This window comes from Engraulis encrasicolus, chromosome 12 (genome assembly GCF_034702125.1).
Source record: "Engraulis encrasicolus isolate BLACKSEA-1 chromosome 12, IST_EnEncr_1.0, whole genome shotgun sequence".
Lineage (NCBI taxonomy): Eukaryota > Metazoa > Chordata > Actinopteri > Clupeiformes > Engraulidae > Engraulis > Engraulis encrasicolus.
Window position 1 is genome coordinate 38,746,628 of NC_085868.1, and position 20,022 is coordinate 38,766,649.

General features: G+C 42.9%; 2 protein-coding genes across 8 annotated transcripts in view; both read right to left on the minus strand.

The window, feature by feature from the left end:
• The window catches only part of cab39l (calcium binding protein 39-like), an 18,420-nt gene extending 13,499 nt beyond the window's left edge, over positions 1 to 4,921 (minus strand). Inside the window, exons 1-2 of one of the 2 annotated variants that reach the window (XM_063212145.1) lie at positions 4,674 to 4,921; positions 262 to 387 (exon numbers count right to left, since the gene is read on the minus strand). In XM_063212145.1, coding sequence (XP_063068215.1) covers positions 262 to 363 — 102 coding nt within the window. In that variant the 5' untranslated portion in view covers positions 364 to 387; positions 4,674 to 4,921. Of the gene's footprint in view, positions 1 to 261; positions 392 to 4,673 lie in introns of both variants that reach the window. The other variant, XM_063212144.1, reaches the window with a different exon arrangement.
• A 1,972-nt stretch (positions 4,922 to 6,893) lies between these two features.
• mcf2la (mcf.2 cell line derived transforming sequence-like a) overlaps positions 6,894 to 20,022 on the minus strand; it is a 110,378-nt gene continuing 97,249 nt past the window's right edge. For 4 of the 6 annotated variants that reach the window (XM_063212146.1, XM_063212150.1, XM_063212148.1 and 1 more), the window contains exons 17-31: positions 19,609 to 19,724; positions 18,974 to 19,043; positions 18,491 to 18,583; positions 17,805 to 17,897; positions 17,476 to 17,601; positions 17,048 to 17,269; positions 16,252 to 16,344; positions 15,534 to 15,612; positions 15,211 to 15,283; positions 14,896 to 15,008; positions 14,128 to 14,220; positions 9,952 to 10,061; positions 9,044 to 9,156; positions 8,415 to 8,518; positions 6,894 to 7,883 (exon numbers count right to left, since the gene is read on the minus strand). In XM_063212146.1, coding sequence (XP_063068216.1) covers positions 7,804 to 7,883; positions 8,415 to 8,518; positions 9,044 to 9,156; positions 9,952 to 10,061; positions 14,128 to 14,220; positions 14,896 to 15,008; positions 15,211 to 15,283; positions 15,534 to 15,612; positions 16,252 to 16,344; positions 17,048 to 17,269; positions 17,476 to 17,601; positions 17,805 to 17,897; positions 18,491 to 18,583; positions 18,974 to 19,043; positions 19,609 to 19,724 — 1,578 coding nt within the window. In that variant the 3' untranslated portion in view covers positions 6,894 to 7,803. Of the gene's footprint in view, positions 7,884 to 8,414; positions 8,519 to 9,043; positions 9,157 to 9,951; positions 10,062 to 11,458; positions 11,534 to 14,127; positions 14,221 to 14,895; positions 15,009 to 15,210; positions 15,284 to 15,533; positions 15,613 to 16,251; positions 16,345 to 17,047; positions 17,270 to 17,475; positions 17,602 to 17,804; positions 17,898 to 18,490; positions 18,584 to 18,973; positions 19,044 to 19,608; positions 19,725 to 20,022 lie in introns of all 6 variants that reach the window. The other 2 variants (XM_063212147.1, XM_063212151.1) reach the window with 2 other exon arrangements.

Genomic DNA, 20,022 nt, shown 5'->3' on the forward strand with positions numbered 1-20,022 from the left:
CTTGTCGGTCAAACTTCACCACATAATGAGAGTTGGACCGTTCTAGTCCCCAAAACAACAAGGTGTTGTTGTGTTGTCATATACTCATACATTTTCATTCATGAGCAATGAAAAGTGTTGTGCTCAAGAAGAAAAGAAAAAAAAAACAGCTAGGGACAAAGTCTTCCACAGAAACAAAGGTAAGTGAATAATGGGTCAATATTTCAGTTGTGTATGAGTCAATAGTTTCAATATTTGGACTTGCTGCCGTGCGGTCCTCACCTTGTCTGTCTTCTTGTCCTGCTTCACCAGGATGGCCAGGTTGTCCTTCAGAGTCTTCACGATGTCCGTGGGACTCTTGTGGGACTTACCAAAGAGTGGCATGTTGGCAGGAGCGTCCTCTCCTCACTGTCTGCGCAAATGGAGACAAAGGGGAAATAAACAGAATCAGCACCGGAATGGTCGGTGAAGAAGTCCCAGTAGTTCAGTTGAAGGGTGCCTGAGAGCACCTGCACCATACATAAGTAAGTAGCCAATTGGAGCCAATTGGAGCCAATTTTGGTCCCCTAGGGGAAATTCTTTCTCTGCACTTTATCCCATTTGGACTAGTGAATCACATTGAAGTACACCCACTAGTCCGTAGCAGTGGGCTGCCTGCTGAGCGGTGCCCGGGGAGTAGTGTGGGGGTTAGGTGCCTTGCTCAAGGGCACTTCAGCCGTGGTCCAGTCGGGCATTGAACCGGGAACCCTTGGGTTGCCAGTCCAGTGCTCTAACCACTGAGCCACGACTGCCCCCATGGGGACCCGGGTTCGAATTCGGCCTGGGTTATTTCCCAACCCGAACTCATCCCCCCCCTCCCAACACTTTCCTGTCGCATCGTCATTATCCCCATCACAAAAAGGCACTAAAAGGAAAAGTTTTGAACTATGGAGCCATATGTCGGAAGTTACAGCCCCGAGGGTGAATGGACGGCATTTAAATAGCACAGAGTTATTCCAACACTCCGCAGAGTCCCTGGAACACTTCACATTGAAACATGCGCACCCTGTTCCAGCTGGGGAATGTAAACCAGGAAGGAATCGGAATCAAAATTGTCAGTTTAAAACCATTAGGTCTATGCCGCATGTCAATGCAACACTGCGCCCTATAAACATCATGGTAAATGGACCGCATCCTTCACACAGTGGCATTCGGATGCTCTCCAGAGTAGCTCAACTTGTTTACATTGAACGCCTTACATTGGCAAAAACACAATCGGACAGCCCTTCGAAGGCCATCATGTTCATGATCATAGTTTATTTAAATTTAGTTAGTTAGTTTACAATTTCTAATAGCTTCTTCCCTGCCACAGTCAGACTGATGGCAAAGCAAATAGATCTAGACATTACAACCTCATGGATTTTTTCTGAATCCCTCTTCTTGTATCATATTGTACTTCAAGTCTTACAAGGTCCATCATATTGTTTAACAATTTATTTATTGGCTCAAGAGGGTCTATTCAAAAGTTCCTGGATAACTAGTTCACGCACAAATGATAAATAAAAAAAAGCCTGACAATGAGTGAAGATAACCAATCAAATGATGGGACACTGAAAAGGCAGACAAATTCAATCACACCAGCTTTAAAGGCTGCCATGCAAGGTGTACAAGTTTTATCTCCAAAGATGTTTTCTTTCATTTAAAATATTCTGGGCCATTCAAACAATGCCACTACAAAACACACTCTGACAGTGCTAAAGAATATATTAGGACCCAAGTGACTGTTGCTTGATTCCTCCTGTCCTTTTACGGTATGTGAGGAGGAGGACTCAGAGACAACTGAAGTGGCAAGTGGCTGGTGTGTTTGGAGTGTTTGAGAAGTCATCCCTGCCCTGTCGCCTGGGACACTAAATCTCTTTTGCCAACACGACGACAACACTTGTGGCAAAAGTTCTGATGTGAAGTGGAGTGGAGTGGTGGAGGAGCCTCTAGCAACTTCGTCTTAAGAGAAAGAGAGAGAGGGAGAGGGAGGGAGTGAGAAGGAAAATACAGAGAGAGAGAGAGGAGAGAGACAGACAGACAGAATGAAGGAGCGTTTGACGGAGAGAGAGAGAGAGAGAGAGAGAGAGAGAGAGAGAGAGAGAGAGAGAGAGAGAGAGAGAGAGAGAGAGAGAGAGAGAGAGAGAAGCCAACTTGTGACCTGTAATCCTTCCACAAGGATTCATTCTCAGCTCAACCCCCCACCCAACCCACCTCTCTCTATGCGGAGACTGTGTGTGACACTTTGATCGCAGCTCTCTGCTGCTTGCTAGCTAGCAAAGATATATAAAGTAATAAATGTGTAATACTTATGTAATTACAACATTAATGATGTGATATTACATAGCTGCTGCAACAATGCAAAATCGTTCTACTAATGTTGTAATAAATAAAGTTACTCTACTCTACTCACATCCTGAGCACAGTACCAGTACGTCTACTTTACACACCTCTGCTTGCTAGCTGCTGAGGGCCTGACTCCAAATGCATTAAACCCAAACTCAAGAAAATAGTCAAAAAAAAAACTGGACTCCTGAGCAGCACTGCATCAAGGTCCCTTGACATTGCGAAACCAACAGCATAAGCAAGTGAGGGGAGAAAAGGAGGAGAAAAAAAAACCTTGCCAATACTTCCCACCTTACACGGCTGTCAAAGCTACAGGACTTTCTGGTAGGCAATGTTAGGCTGTGATTTGGCTGTCTTATCAATAATGCTGATGCAAATAAAACAGGAAAAAATACATGATTTCAAGTGATGTTATATGAATGAGATGTAAGACGTTTTCCCATTTATACACTGCTGTAAGTCATACTGATATGAAGCATTAGGTTGTGATTTGATAATCTTATCAATAACTCTGATAATGTAATGTAATTACAACGGCTCATCTTTTAATTTTCACTGAGGTATGACAATATATGAGATGTGACAGGTTTTCTTGACTTACTCATCAACATAAGCCGACCAACCCTAGCATCATATGACAACAAATAACCGCATACGGCAAAGCTATGATTAACCATGTAGCAATGCCTACAAATTCACAATAGACCACAACAATGTGGGTTTGTCTCCGGATGACAAAGGTGGACGGTCTCCAAAAAGAGTTTCAAAGCAGAGATAATATCAGTGTGCTGGACTGTTGGCAACGGAGGATTCTTCCCTTCATCTTTGAATTCAACCAGACAGAAAATAAATAAACACAATAAAGTCATTTCTACACATAATAGCAAGGTAGCCTACATAGTAGCCTAATACTCGACATCCGGTTTGCGAACCATCAATTACATTCACTATCCATCATAAACCACCAAGTCGGCGCGTGAATGTTTACAAATGGATACAAACTTAATGACCTCATTTCACAGTCCACATGAAACAAAAATCCTCCCTCTTCCTGTAAATTCTGTGACATGGACCGAGCCAGAGACTGTTCCTTCCTACAAACATCACCTTACATTACCTGCTATACTTCGCAGGTCCCTTTACTCATAGCTCTACTACAGACGGAGCCAAATTGCTCCAGGTGAGCTGCGGCTGAGTCAGAGCTTACGAGTCAAGAGGTCCAAGGGTGCAGCAAGGCATCCACCCATCACAGCCTGTCACACACTACTGACACTTGCACCAAAAGACGACACACCCACGTCATTCAGAAGTTGCACCGAGGCAACACAAGCCTCCGAACAACTTAGTGAACAAAATAAATAAGAGAGGAAGGAAAACTAACTCACACAGACCATGTAGGATTATAAACAAGTCACCCGTGCCTGAGCCTGCCACGGGTCGATTGAAAGTTGAATCTAGAACGTATGTCGCAAGCCAAAGGTGCAGAACTATCATAGAATCAAGTGCGCGAGATAACGCCACTTGCTGGGCCTGTGTGTTGTACAAACGCAAACAATGAGACAATCTTTGTGCCTTTAGACAGAAAAATCACCTACATGACAATCGCACCGGAATATGTAAGCAGTGTGCGGTAACTGAACAGTGTGATTGAGCTTGATTTTTGATCAAGGTCAGACACGAGACCACTGGAATTTCTTGTCACGGAACAGAGCTTTTTCGGAGATTACTTTGGCTGGATAGCGCATTACCGAGTTGGTCCATAGATGTTGCTAGCCTTCGAGCTAATCACCTGTTTACTGCAAGGCCTCTGTTCGCCCAACTCCACGCAAAGCAACACAAACAATGCGGACAAAAGACTGAGCTAGCGAGCTAGCTGACGTTGGGAAGAGCATGACACAGGGCGGTACTTGCATTTCACAGCTCGGGCGAAAAAGATCACAATAAGACCTAGCAAGGCTGCTAGCTTGGCAGCTAGTTAAAGGCGAATTAAGCGTCAATTCTTCGCCCATGTAGCAGTAGCAACACAGACGGGACAGACAGACACCCCGCCTGAGTTATGAGCAGCTAGCTAGCTGCAATTTAGCTATGCCAAAATGATAGAATTGACGTTTGACATGCGCCAATCTAACATTTATCATCGACAGCAAAGATACAGACTGTCAAAAACACATTGTCTTTATTGAGTTAGCCAGCTAGCTAGCATATTTACGTCCACTCGATCCAAGTTTGAAACAATGTCAAGGACACCATTAGCTACTTTAATGAACCAAGAGTCGATTTGGTCCGTCAAGTTTTGATTCCCATATTGTCAACCAAAGCTTGATACTTACAGTGCAAATGTATACGCTGTATCTTTCCCCTCGGATCTCTTGCTTGGTACCCTGTCTCAATGTAACCGAGCTGCGTTTTCTGGTCACGCCAGCGGTGTGTACGCTGGGCTAAACGTCAGAGGAATGTGTGTTTGCGCGAATTAAACAGTGCGGAATCTTTTAAGAAGGCAGTACAGAATTTCTCTTGCAGTGAGTCAGACTCTGAGCTAGCTACGTCAAGGGAGGACTTCAGGCCTCGAACATGATGGTCTCTGAATCGGTAATGTCATCTGCCGCCCATTGGTGCTCTTTGCAGTGGGGCGGTGCCTCAGAGTACCCGGATGAGACATTTTAGGCCTCACAGTCAAGTTGATATCACACTGCTACTAAAGAAGCTGCGAGTGCACAAGGGTGCCAGATTGGGCTATTATTCCAAATGAAATCCAAAAGTAAAGAATAGTTGCCCTTTTAAAATTCTACATTGCATGATAGGCCTACAGTAGCCTATAACAATGTGTCCTTATTGGATGAAGGAATTAAAATGGAGGTTTATTGCCTTGAGCAATCTAGACCTAACATTTGTATCTAGATCTGACAACAAAGGATCATAATGACTTTTTTCCGTTTCCTTTTTTTCTTTTCTTGAATGATCGTCTTACTAACTTGGGCTATGTTTTATGGACAACAAATTAATTATTGATGCTGGATAAATGTTACAAAGTGGGCTACATTTCCATTATTATATGAAAATTTTGTTTATTACATAACCTTGTCACTGGGCCAAAAACATGAAAGAACACAGATGTTAAAAATAAAATGTGTGTGCGGCGGAAATGTGTGTGTAAAACAATTTTATGAGGAGACAAAGGTCGGACAACATTTAGATATCAGTCATAATGTTTCTGTGGACTTTATTCGAGTTTAATTTCTTTCCATACATCTGAATGTCTTAAATACATATTTACACATATACACAGACATAATGAATCATTGAGAATAGCAGAAGCATTATGTGGGCTGAGTGACACTGAAAAAAAAAGGACACATGCGACACTGTGCAGCATTAAGTGTGGTACATTACATCAACACTATATCTCCAAGTGAAAAAAAAAATCCAAATCCAGGAATTGTGATTTGAAATCTGATGACAAAATAAACTCAATGTTTTCAAAATCATATTTCACTTGATTGGTTAAAAACTCTTCTGGCTGACTAAATGTCTTTCAGAAATGCCTCAAGATGGTTTTATTGTTTTCATAGGGCTTAGTATATTAACAATCATTAAAATTTAAAAACAAAACCTTCCTGTAATGTAAAATAGATTGTTTGTGCATGCTCAGGTTGTTTAGGAAAGTCTTCTTAATATAATACATTGTGAATTTCCCCATTGTGATTTTTTTAATAAAATGGTGGGATTTGTATGAAAAAATAATTTGTACAGACAGTAAAAGTGTATGTGCAGACATGAACACATGGAATAAACATGTACAACGTAAATAATAAAACTCTACAGATAATAAATGCAAGACAATGATTCATGAGAACATAATCATTGAGATCTGAATATACAATATATATATATAATATATAATGTCATGAGTAAAATGAGGTAAAATTCAAAATATCTGTACAAAAATTCATCATTATTGCAGTAAATAATTTAAACTTTACACCAGTTTTTATCATCAATACATACAAGAAACAGAGACTCTTCACAGTAGTTTCATCAACAATGACAGACTGACCATGACTCAACAGTCGTTTCAGTGTTCAATAATGCACAAGTGTCTCCACATATTACATACATTGGCAATAGAGCTCTAGTTTGTATTTTGTTTTTAATGTAAAAGTCATACTCAATACTGAACGATGGGTCAAAGATGTCAAACATCTATATCTATATGGGCAGTCATGGGTGAGCATGGGCAGTCATGGGTGAGCAGTTAGGGCGTCAGACTTGCATCCCAGAGGTTGCCGGTTCAACTCCCGACCCGCCAGGTTGGTGGGGGGAGTAATCAACCAATGCTCTCCCCCATCCTCCTCCATGACTGAGGTACCCTGAGCATGGTACCGTCCCACAGCACTGCTCCCCATTGGGCGCCACTGAGGGCTGCCCCCTTGCACGGGTGAGGCATAAATGCAATTTCGTTGTGTGCAGTGTGCAGTGTTCACTTGTGTGCTGTGGAGTGCTGTGTCACAATGACAATGAGAGTTGGAGTTTCCCAATGGGCTTTTCATCTGACATGACACATAGTCGCAGTGTCCCCCCCTCTGAAGTGGAATATAGTGGATTTTCTGTACATACTGAGGACAGACAAAGAGTTAATACGTGTCCAAAATGTTCACTCGTCCCCTACATGAGGACGAGTGTTTCCTGCATAGTGTGCTATGTAGTGGAAAAACAGTGAACATTTCGGGGGGGTTCAGCCTTCATCTGCACTCATTATCATAGTAACACTTAAGAGACTCTTAGGCCGGCCGCACATTGGCTCCGACAGCACTGTGGCGCACTTTACTTCGGACATAGTTCGGACCCCAAAACCCAATTTTACGTGAACATAGAATTGATAGTAAATGGGCGGCGCAGACAAAATAGAACTTGTCTCTAATTGCTATCCGACATCGGCGACAGTATGTGGGGTTCTATTGAACACAATGAAATCGAACTTTTGCCCAACAGGGCTCAGCACTTTGTCGGAGCCGGTGTGCGGAAGCCCTTACTCCATTCTGACAGAGTGAGCGTTTACATGTGCATTCCTTGTTTCGCAGCTGACCGCTTTTTAAAAAAATATTTTTTTATTATAGTATGAAGGAAATTAAACATGAACCAGTGAAACCAGCATCTGGAAAACAAATACTTTTCAGGAAAATTCATCTCTTGAGATGGATAGAGTTATTCTATTACTCTCTTTCCCTGCGCTCGTCCCTTTTTTCTTGAGTCCAACACGAAAGAGACTGTGAACTCGGAACTCCAGTCACATCAAGAAGAGCAAGAGATGAAAATGAATCTGCGATGTCCTCTACTGCAGGGAGTTGACAGATGCACACACCCCAGCCCACCACACGAGGGCGCTACAGTGCAGTACAGTGCGGTGCAGTGTGGGGGCTGGGCCACAAGGGTGTGCTATAGAGCAGGATGTGGGCAGGATCACTAGGGCTTGATGTCAGAGTAGCTTGTGTAGGTCTCACTGCAGCTGGACGAGGTACTCAGGTTGCCTGAGCCGCTTCCCTCTGCAGCAAAGCAAAGACACAGGCCGAGTTAGGATTGCATTTCACAGAAGTAAAGACGTGCACACGCACACACCCACTAACACATACACACCCACACCCACACCCACACATACACATACACATACACGCGCGCGCGCGTGCGCAAGCACACTTTGCGCTTGTGGGCACTCACACACACATACATTACTTACACATTACTTACTTGCATGCACACGCACACACACACACATGGACGCACACACACACACACACACACACACACACACACACACACACACACACACACACACACACACACACACACACACACACACACACACACACACACACACACACACACACACACACACACACACACAGGCACAGGCACAGGCACGCGCGCACGTGCACAGGCGCACACGCACACGCACACACAGGCAGGCACATAGAGACAAAAAGAGTAGCAAGAATGAGTCAGAGTTTGCATAAGAATTGCAAATAAACAATCCAAAACTTTAGAAGAAAATTATATTTCTAACTGGTGCACCATACCTGAGCTTGTGAGAGACTGTGATGATTTTGACTCTCCGATTAACGTAAGGAGATTAGCAGCAGGTACCCAGCCTTCTCTGTTGGTCTTCAGGTTTTTCACAAACCTGAATAACACAAAAGAAAGGAATTGAGCATTACATCTCGAAGGTATGAATAGTGCAAACACAGCATTCCAAAACTAAAAATTTTTTTAGACTAGGTAACACTTTATTTTAAGGGGCCTTTAATTACAGTGTACTTTTTCATTAGGTACTGGTGTAATAACATGTAGGCTATGTACAACTGTGGTACATGTTATTACATCAAATATTTTGTGTACCGTAACTACATATCATAATGACAATAATGACCATAATGCACAATGAAGTGGTTTTTATAATACTTTGCAAAAGTGATGAATTATTCCAGGGAGGCAAAGGGCTAAACTGAGGCCCAAAATACCTTTGGTATGTAAATACACAAAAATACATGTGTAGTGTAATAACAATGTAATAATGTACTACAGTTGTACTTGCATGTTATTCCATTGTACCCAATAAGTAAGTACATTGCAATTAAAGGTCCCTTGAAATAAAGCTTGGTTTATGATTTTTGATGGTCATTTCGAGTTATGATATTACATGGCTTACCATTGTCCATCGTCTCCCTCCTTCACCAGTTGCACCGTGTCTCCACTCTTCACAGTCAGGTCCTGGGCACCTCCCTTCTCATAGTCCGACACCACCACATACTTGCCAGGAGCCTTCACAGCACAAACACATATTCAGAATTAATTCATGTATCAATACATATACAGGAACTCAATGATGGTTATATTTCATATGGTCAACCTTTACTGACAAATTAAATCCTGTGGCATTGGCTTTGGCTAAAAAGGCTAAGGCCGGGGACCCAGGTTCAATTCCAGTCAAAGGTCATTTCGCGATCCTTCCCCATCCCTCTCCCACTCATTTCCTGTCCTACTCTCAAACTGTCCAGTCTGAATAAAGGCTTAAAGGGACACTGTGTGAGATTTTTAGTTGTTTATTTCCAGAATTCATGCTGCCCATCCACTAATGTTACCTTTTTCATGAATACTTACCACCATCATCAAATTCTATGTATTCATTATGACTGGAAAAAATGCACTTTTCATACATGAAAAGGGGGATCTTCTCCATGGTCCGCCATTTTGAATTTCCAAAAATAGCCCTTTTTAGCTGCAAAAATGACTCTACTTGGATCATACTAGGAAATATTTGTTTATTACTTAGTAAAATTTCATGTAAATATCAAATTTGGCCATAGGCAGCCCAGCTTCAATGAGCAGCATAGTTGCAGTACCTTTTTTGACCATTTCCTGCACAGTGTACCTTTAAAAGGCTCAAAAATATCTTTTAAGGCATTTTTATCCTATGTATAGTCTTGCAATGGTATGTTGAAGCTCATTAGCTCTCCCAAATCAAAGCGGGTGAACTTAATAATAAGAGCCTTTAAATCCCATTCAACCATTTAAATTCATTACTACGTATCAATGCAGATTCTGGCGGCCACTTACCAGTTTTTTGCCGCCGTCATCCTCAGGGTCAGAGTTCAGGGGGTCCTCAGCGCTGGAGTACCCATCCTGCTCCTCAGAGGCATCCATGGAGAGCGATGCCTTGGCCCAGCCTGGAGACAGACAGGGTAGATTGGGGAGGGGATAAGCAGACATTGAAGACAAGAAGTTAGCAATGGTGGCACGGCGAGGAGCTATGCAACAAGCCACGAGGAGACCTATGGAGCCCACTAAAGGATTTAATTACTTTTTAAATAATAATTTAAAAAAGAGCGCAAAAGCGCTCTGTAATGTACCAGATGTGCACAAGAAGGTTTCTATTGCACTCATTTTTTTGTTACTTCATGTTACTTAAAGGGCTCCATAGGAATCAGTGGAGTCACTGCCTCTGTTTTTTCATTAGTCATAAAACAAAACAAAACGAGCAAAGAAAATGAAATGAAAGTAGTGTAGATTTTACAAGAAATTACGGAATCCTGTGATTAAAACCAAAGCAGAACTGTCGGAATACAGTGATTAAAATGGAATCAAGGTTAGTGTTCAAAAACCCGAAAACTGATACGGCAATGTGTTTTGAATTCTGAGTGATTGTGATGGATTGTGTGATACCACAAAGCATTCACTTAACAAGAGCCATTTGGCTACAGTGGTTAAGCCAATAGCAAAAGAACACTGCACCACAACCAAGACCAAGGAAATCATGCAGAATACCAGTAAAACAATCAACAACCACACATCTTAAGCACACCTCTATTAGATTTGAAGTGATTTATTGTAATATTTTTGAGATACGTGCCGAAACACACACACGCACACGCACACACACACACACACGCACACGCACACACACACACACACACACACTCACACGCACACACACACACACACACGCACACGCACACGCAGAATTGAAAAAACACAAAATGTAGGTCCATTCAACCAACCAATTAACCAACACCAAAACCGAGCACTTAACAGGGATAAATCACTCACAGACAAGGTAAGGGGAAAGTGTGTGTGGTGAACAACACTCAATTCATCTGAATACCTCCATACACATTTTTTTCATTCCTGTCAGTGAGGAGAGTGGGAGGAGGTTTTTGTCAAGATGCATTCCAGAGCAATAAGTGAGGGGGCACAGAAGTCCAAAGCACCCAGATCAGATCAGAGCAGGCAGGGAGGGGAGGGGGGGCAGGCACAATGTGAAAATTAAGAAGTTCCCCTAAGAATCTTCAGTTGCAACTGAGGGGGAACCTCCAAAAGTTCTCAGTGGAACCTATTGGCATTAAATTGAGTCTAGGACGAATGCGATGGTTGTCTTTGAGGAACCTTCAAAGAAATCTTATGGCTCTTCCAATCACCTAATATTACAGGTTACCCTATAGGTTCCTCAGAGAACTTGAAGAGGTTCCACACACACTGGCAAAATAGAGGGTTATTCCAGGGCAGTTTAATTTCTACATTGTAGGCTGGGGTTGGGGGGGGGGGGAGGGGGGTCAGTTGGGGTTACCTCTCCTCTTTGCCTGCAGGAGGCTAGAGGTGCTCAGCCATCGTACCCGGCTCAGGGTAACAGGCGGACCTGTGTCTGGTAAGAGTAGAAGAAGCAGCCATCACACACGTGGCCAGACCACACTCTTACAAACTCTTATCACCTTCTAAACTCAGACCATGTGTCTTTCTCCTGGTCTTCCTTTTTTTCTGTCTGTGTGCCCCACACTCAAACACCTGCACAGTCCTAGTCTCACACACAAACACACACATGCAAACTGATACTCATATTCAGTCATCTTAAATTATTTCCCTAACAATCCCTGAGTTAAGGTGTGTCACCAGCTGTCATTCACTTCCTCCAACACACTCATCAGGTCCCTCACCCACTTACGCAGTTCCTTACACACCCTAACTGAACCCTTTTATAATCTACAGTACCAGCCTCATCTCACTCATTCATGCATGCTTGGTCGTGGTTAGTCATCAATCGCCAGTTAGTCTGAACTCCTTCAGCCATGGTCACAGTGACATGGGTTTACAGTGAGTCACAGATTGATGCTTATTGTAATGTCTGCAATGTCACATATGGGGGATGGGGGGCGCTGTGGCGCAGTGCGTTAAGCCCCCCACATTTGGGCTTGCATGCCCACAGGGACCCCGATTCAAGTCAAGTTTATATATATATATATATATATATATATATATATATATATATATATAATAAATGTGACGTATGCATTCAGTTCAGTGCATTCCGTTACAGTAACTGTCCCTCACTTCAGTGATGCTATATTTACTCCCTCTCTCATTCTTAATCGCTCACACTCATTCACTCATCATTCACAACTCAGGATAAGGCAATCAGTTACAGAGAACCAAAATGATGCATGGATGAATGGAATCTGTGGAAGAAATGGTATTACATGGCATAGTGTTTTAAAATGAAAATAATGACATCTTGACACATGCTTTAGAATGCACATCACTCCCATTAACGCATACGTGGGAAAAAAATCATTCAACATCGTCACACCAAATACAATGTGATTGGAGTGTTTTTTTGGAGCAGCGGCTTCCTTCTCTTCTTAAGTGTTTAACATAGAGGCAGACACCCCCAGTTCATAAAGTGGAACTCGTGCCATTTATTTGTTCTGACCAATTATCCAAACCAGCTGATTCCAATTAGCAGACCACTTCAGTCAGTTAAGATCAGCTAATTAGTGAATACACCTGTGTTGGGAGTAAAGGCAGAAGGAACACCTGGCAGGACTTCTACTTTCTCAAACCCAGTTTGTCAGCCTGTGGTGGAGGGAAACTTGAGGGAACAAGCAGATGGGTCAATTCCAGGTTCAGAACTTAAAATCCTTGCCAGAAATTCAATCCAACCGGCTCTGAATCAGCTGATCACAATAATAAAAAGTATTCAAGGCAGGTAGATCAATGATTCAAATATGTGATCTGTGTTAGAAGGAAAGTGCAGCCCTTTTTTAATGTTCTGGACCCGGGATTGACACTTCTGGAGAGCAGGCAAGGGAGGGAAACTATGAAGGGAGATTATACCTCTAAAGCCAAATGGAGTTGGGTCACTCTTAATCTCATGCCGTTTGGTTTTGTGGTCAGGACTAGGGGGAGATCCTGGTGGTGGTGAGGGAGCAGGGAACAGAAAGAGAGAGAGAGAGAGAGAGAGAGAGAGAGAGAGAGAGAGAGAGAGAGAGAGAGAGAGAGAGAGAGAGAGAGAGAGAGAGAGAGAGAGAGAGATTGCAAGAAAGAGAGAGAAGAGGGAAACGTGGGAGGAAAAAGGGAAAGAAAAAGGGAGAGAAAGGCAACCCATCAAGACAAGAAAGAAAATGGTGGCACAAGAAGAAACCCGGGATCAGGAAGGAAGAGTGGTGAATACAACATGAAAGCCAGAAGAGAATAGTAGAGTTACAGTTCCAACTGTCGCTTGAGATAAACAATGATATCATCTAGATATACTGCATGTGACAATGACAATGTTAGATGGGACGTAATCTATAATAAGGGATATCCTGTAGATTCTCATGGCTACCTGCCTTTAGAGTCACTATAGCTGGCACAGGCATTATGAACTCAATGGGCAACAAGATAGTCTAAAACCTGTTACACCACAGGCCACAAAGCACCACATGGGTTTTTCAGGTAGGATTTGACCTTCCTCTTCTTGTGGAGATAAGAGACTTTTGTCGAAAAGGCATATACCACATTTCCCTTTAGTATTCCTGCACATCATCTGAGCATGGCCTGCTACCATTAAAGCAACACAAATTAGTTTTCCTGTTGAGTTGCCCATGGGAAGTGGAATGGTCTCATGAAGAACTACAGAAACATTCCAATACTTTGAACTTGCTTAGCGAGGTTGTTGACCACGGAGTGCCTTTTACTGTTATATGTTGAATAACTGGAAACAATTTTAAATCCACTATTTTACGGTTGGAAAAAGACTGTGTGTTTAGCTTTTAGCTTTTGCATTACAGTGAGGCCTTGTGGTGTCAGAAACCAACTTGGTACATTCTGACAGTCCCAAGATTCTGGATTCCTCATTCATGGCCCACTGATCACTACTAAAACGCTGCCCCTAAAGTAAAGTAAGTTCCAGAAGGTACTGACACTGTGGCTGGACAAATGGTACTGATGAGATGAGCGGACGGACATGCAAGTAAGTTCTACCTTTCTGACTCTTGAGGTTGCTGAATCCCTGGAGGGTAAAACGTTTTTTAGCAGCTGCGGCTCTGTCTGTGGTGGGACTGGTGACCGTCTCTTCTACGAATCGCAGTTGACGGGGAGAGGCAGGAAGGAAAGAAGGATACCACAAGCAAAGGGTAAGAAAGGGAGGGAGGAAGGGAGGGAGGAAGGGAGGGAGGTAAGGATGAAGAAGACACAATAAGTGAAAGCAGGGGAAAGGAGGAACAAAACACACAGGCTGGATCTCAAATGGCGCACTTGTGCACTTCGGGCACTATGTTTCAGTGCGCAACTAATACGGCATACACACTGAAACATGAACACTAAAGTGCACAAGTGCACCATTTGAGATTCAGCCACAGTCACAGCTGTTCAGCTTTTGGGAGGAAGAAGGCAGGAAGGGAGGGCAAGAATTCTAGGACAGGGACACAAGGTACAGTCGGGAGAGCTTGTTGAAGCTGTAGCTTCTTAGCGGATTGACAGAACAGAAGGAGCTCGCTTGCAAGAGCTGCAAAAGCAGTTTGTCCTCAGGCCTACCACTAGGGCTTTGCTCTCCCACGTGATTTGGACACAGCGATATATTGGTAACCTCTAAGCTTACCATTTTAATGTCTTTGCAGAGTATGGAGTCTTCATCAGAGGCTCAGAGAATCTTGTATTTCGAACTATGGACACCTGTTGGTTTTTATGAACCTACTTTCTCAAATATACTCCATATTCTGTGTCTAACAAGTCTCTTTCATGACTACAAACCTTTAGTCTTGTCTGTGGGCTTAGGGGAAGAGCCGGTGTTGCTGTCAGCCACTACAACCTCAGCCTTCTTCTCTTCTCCCTTCTTTAGGCTTTTCTGGCTGTTCTTGAAAGGGCTGTTGAGAATAAAATGAAGACAAATGTAACACAAATGCACAAAATATTAAGCATAGAATTACAATTACCAATAATACATTGAAAATACTGGGCTTTATTTGATAATATATAAAGGATCCCTGAAGAAATGTGAATAGGGCTTTAAAGCCTTGTTTAAGGCTGTAGCTGAAAGAGGGCGTTAAATCAGTTCAAATGCCAAACCTTAAGCTGATAGAGCCATTGTTGCTGGCAGGCACAGGGGAAACCTGGTCAGAAGCCTTCTGTTGAATTGCATCTACAAAGAAGATACGAGGGAGAGACATGGGTCATTTCATCATGATTTACACAACATACATAGACATTTCTAGGAAACAGCAGCGTCAGTTTTTTTCAGGTTGTTTTTGTGGTGATCTGGCATGCTGACAGGATCATCTGTGACACACACACACGCACACACACACACACACACGCACACACACACACACGCACACACGCACACACGCACGCACGCACGCACACACACACACAAACACCCACACACTTACCTCGGCAAGCCTTCAGCTGTTCTGTCAGAACCTTTCTTATCTCGTTCACCCAGGTTGTTTTGATGTCTGTCGTTTGAGCCTGAAGATAACAGAACATGCAGCGTCATGGTGTCATTCTGGATTTTCTAAACACATGTATATTCTCCTGTCACCCACCGCAGCTGTGCCATAGGCAGAGGGCAGGCTATAACTTGAGTGAGCCTCACACCAACTCGCAAATAATCTACACATCTTTTTGTACTGTATGTCCGTACATGTCCTTGCCCTCTTGCCCAGCTTGTACAATGGAAGAGGGCAAGGACAGGTACAGACATACAAACAAAAAGATGTGTAGATTATTTGCATTGAGAACAAGTGACACAGAAGAGTTTTGCAGTATAAGGCATGTTCTCTGCTCCACTGTTATTTCACACTGTATTATCCGGCCGTGGTGTAAGGGTGAGGTAGTTAGACTGTAGATCACAGGGTTGCAGGTTCGAATCCCATCCTTACTTCTCCCTAAATTCTATCCATGGCTGAAGTGCCCTTGAGCAAGTTACCTAACCCCACATTGCTCCAGGGACTGTAACCAATACCCTATAATAAAAATCCATTTAGAATTGCACTGCGATTGTATCTCTTTTCGCACTACTTAACTTTGTTGTCCATCCTCTGTACCTGTATATTGATTGTAAGTTGGCAAATGATAAATACTGTTATTGTGTCTGTTATGGCTCACCTGCACAATGTAGACCTCTTCTCTGGAGTTGGCCCAGATTTCAAACTTCTTGTTGTCTCCTTTGGCATTCTCCGTAATACCTACTGCACTCATCTGTTGCAGGCACACAGAAACACATATTCATAGTTCAAACAGAAAACTTCGTAAACTCCAAACTATGGGTGCTCTTGAAGTGAGAAGACTAAAGTCCTTTTATTTAGAGCGTGTTGGCACTAGGACCGACTTCAGGCAACTCCACAGGCCGACAAGGATTGTCCTTAGTATAAAAATCTTTTTATTAAACCATGGGCATTGAAACCACCGGTTTCAACCCGCACTGGGTCTTCATCAGGGTGTAATGTTTACGCCCTGATGAAGACCCAGTGCGGGTGGAAACCGGTTGGCAGTTTTATCTTTGTAACAATGCCCATGGATTAATAAAGGATTTTTATAATAAGGACAATCCTTGTCGGCCTGTGGAGTTGCCTGAAGTAGGCCCTAGTGCCAACATGCTCTACATATTCATAGTTATTGGGGGAGCCTCAATCCAAAAGTTGCCCATTTATCACACCTCAAAGAATGAAATAAATTGGGGGCCCTGTGGCACAGTATGCTAGACCCCCCCACATTTGGGCTTGCATGCCCATGAGTTTTCCGCTTCGAGTCCGGCAGGGGTCATTTCTAGCCCTACCCCATATCTCTCTCATACACATTTCCTGTCTCCTCTCACACTGTCCTGTCATGACAAAAAACCCAAAAGCCCCCAAAACACACTTAAAAAAAATGAAGAACAGACTGAAAAAAGTGGCATCCTTACGCTGAGCGAGTGCTTGAAGCTGTACGAGGGGGCCTTCTCGTAGCCCTCGCCGTTCTCCTCGCGCCTCTTGCAGAAGAGCAGGGCCTTCTCGTGCAGGAAGAGGTGCCTCTGCATGGGCTTGAAGCGCGCCAGGTCCTTCACCTTGGCGTGACCCTTCTTGTGCTCCGTCCACACGTTGAAGGAACCCTGCATCAGCAGACGGCCCAGCTCACTCATGTTGCCCTGCACGAAGAGCGTGTTAATGATGAGAGGCTTGATTAGATATGCAATGAAATACTGTATGCAAACACACCTTCAAATTCCAGACTGCCGTGGTATAAATTAAATTAAAATAGTTGAAGTTACGCATCCACATTCTGTTTTTTTATCATCAAGGCTGATATTCCTGAAATTGAAATAATTAAATCCATGATGACGGTACTACTAACCTCGTATCCTGTGATGGCGATGAGGTGCATGGAGTCATTGACGGCCTTCAGGATGCCTAATATGGACGTCAGGGCCTCCTGCAGATCTTCTGATCCTTCACAACTCCTGCTGTACTTCAACAGCTCCTGCAGCAGGCAAGCAGCAAGACAAACATCCATTTCACATGTGGGCATGAGAGGCGAACATCCCACAAACCACTAAGTAGCCGAATAAGCTGATCTCAATAATAACATATTTTGAGTATGTGAAGAAAAATACAGCAGTATGTTGACTTGTTAGATTGTTGACCACAGCACTATTTGGCATTATTGCATGGTTGTGAACAGACCTTTAGTAAGAGTTGGTACTTGGTGATCCTCTGTACCGGCTTCAGCAGGTATGAGTCCAAGCCCAACTTGTGTTCCAACTTCTTTTGGCATTCCTACAGGCGGACCAGAGAAGACACAGAATAAACAACAAAGAATGGGAAGTACTAGATGTCATTAGTAAAAGGTGTATCTTAAGCAAGTGTATTTTGTCCAATCATCAACTGTATTCAGCATTTGTATTATCTAATCGATCTGATTCCCAAAGTAGTAGGTGGAACCGCATGTGGTTACGGACACAAGGGACTTCACATAACAATGGGAAAACTGCGCATTAACAGTTAACATACTAATTTCATGAATTGAATAGTTCAAGAGGACGCTTTTGCACACCTCTGTAGTTGGGCAGGTGCGTAGGATATTATCCCAGTGGGGTTGCCATTCAAGTGTAAAGAAATCCTGCACACTGTCCATTCCACCAACAAACTTTAATACAACGTTTCGGTCATCCGACCTTCTTCAGGTAAAGTTTACTTGACCTGAAAAAGGTCGGATGAATTGGATAGTAACAGTATTCGCTTATACGGCAAATACTTTTCCTGTGGACTTCAAATTAAAATACAGCAATATAATAATAAAACGTAGCAATAATGGACAATACATGTTGGTCATTTGTAATATGAGGGGAGGATAGTGGTTGAAGGTTTACCTGGAAGAAGGCACAGTCAGAGCATTGCCTCCAGAGGCTTTCTGAGCGGGGCTTGTTCTGGCAGTACTTCTCGTAGATCTGCAGATCTGTCATCTGAGAAACACACACACACAAGAGGAAATGACTGGTTTGCCAACGTTTAACAAACATTTACATTTGTTTTTGTTATCCACCTTGTACACTGCTAAGCCAATAGTATGTCATATTATTGGCACGTTATTTGTGTCTAAGGTGCTGTTTCCATTTCTTCCCTGATTGTCAATAATCAGCACTGTTGTAGTCAATACCATGTCCTACAGTATTACAGTCACACTATTCACAAAGCAGTAACACTAAATTATGTGTCCCTGTCCCTTTGGTGTCACTGGAGTGCAACACAACCTACTATTTCTTGTTATTAGTGCAACAAAAGGTTAGTCTGAACGTAAAATCTGAGTGGCAGTGATAACTACAATGACCCATTAAACCTGACTGCCAACTCACTCTCTCCAGAAAGCAGCGGCCCACAAGTTCAGGACAATCCGTGTACGCCTCCAACTCCCGAAGAAACGTCCTGAGAGAACAAACAAATAAACAAGTGTAAGAGACATGCATGCATTAAACATGCATGCTTTAAACATAATAGTCAGATGGCATCAGTCATAAAATGTTATAAATATAAACCATTTCTATCTGATCAATCACAAGCTGCTTATTTTCCAGTCACTCTAGGCAGTCTACAATGCTTATTACATAACTAAAGCAAACCAAGACGTGACCACACGTGATGCAGAGCTGTTGGATCAGAGGTTGGTATACAGATAACTGAAAGAAGAAAAATCCGCACTCACAAACTAAGTCTCATTATTTATTTATAGATTACCACCATGTCCAAATAAATAATGAGACTTAGTTTGTGAGTGCAGATTTTCCTTCTACCTTTTATCGCGCACCCAAAGACATTCATTTTTTTCAAGAAGTTGAGCGCGTCCTCTGACAAAACTTGGTATACAGACAAACAATTGAAACAAAAATGTCTGCACACTTATATCTTTTTGTTCTTTAAATTGCCAAGATTTTTGGTCAAATACCTTCCTCAGGGTTACACAGTACACAAGGGCTGCCCGGGCCTTACGTACCGTTTGTGGAACTGGTAGATCTCGGGCATGTTGCCGAACAGGATGTCCTTCTTGTTGACCAGGGCGTTGGGCATGAGGTGTGCCATGGTAGGGTTGTCCATCTCTGCTGCATAGCCCTGAGACACAAAAACATACATAGTTCAGTACATGTTAGTTATATAGTTATGCATACAGCAGCACATAGTGTAACTATATATATATACACACATGCAAATCCATTTCAATGAATACAATGATTTAGACAATGATTACAAATTTCTCAACCTTATTTCAACAAACGCACCCTGGGCCTCATACTAAGCCTCCCAGCGCCCCCTTGACTTCATCATAAGCCTGCCAACGCCCCCTTAGTGTTACAAATATGTAATAGACTAATGCCCCCAATGACAACTGAGCACCGCCCCCTCTCAACTG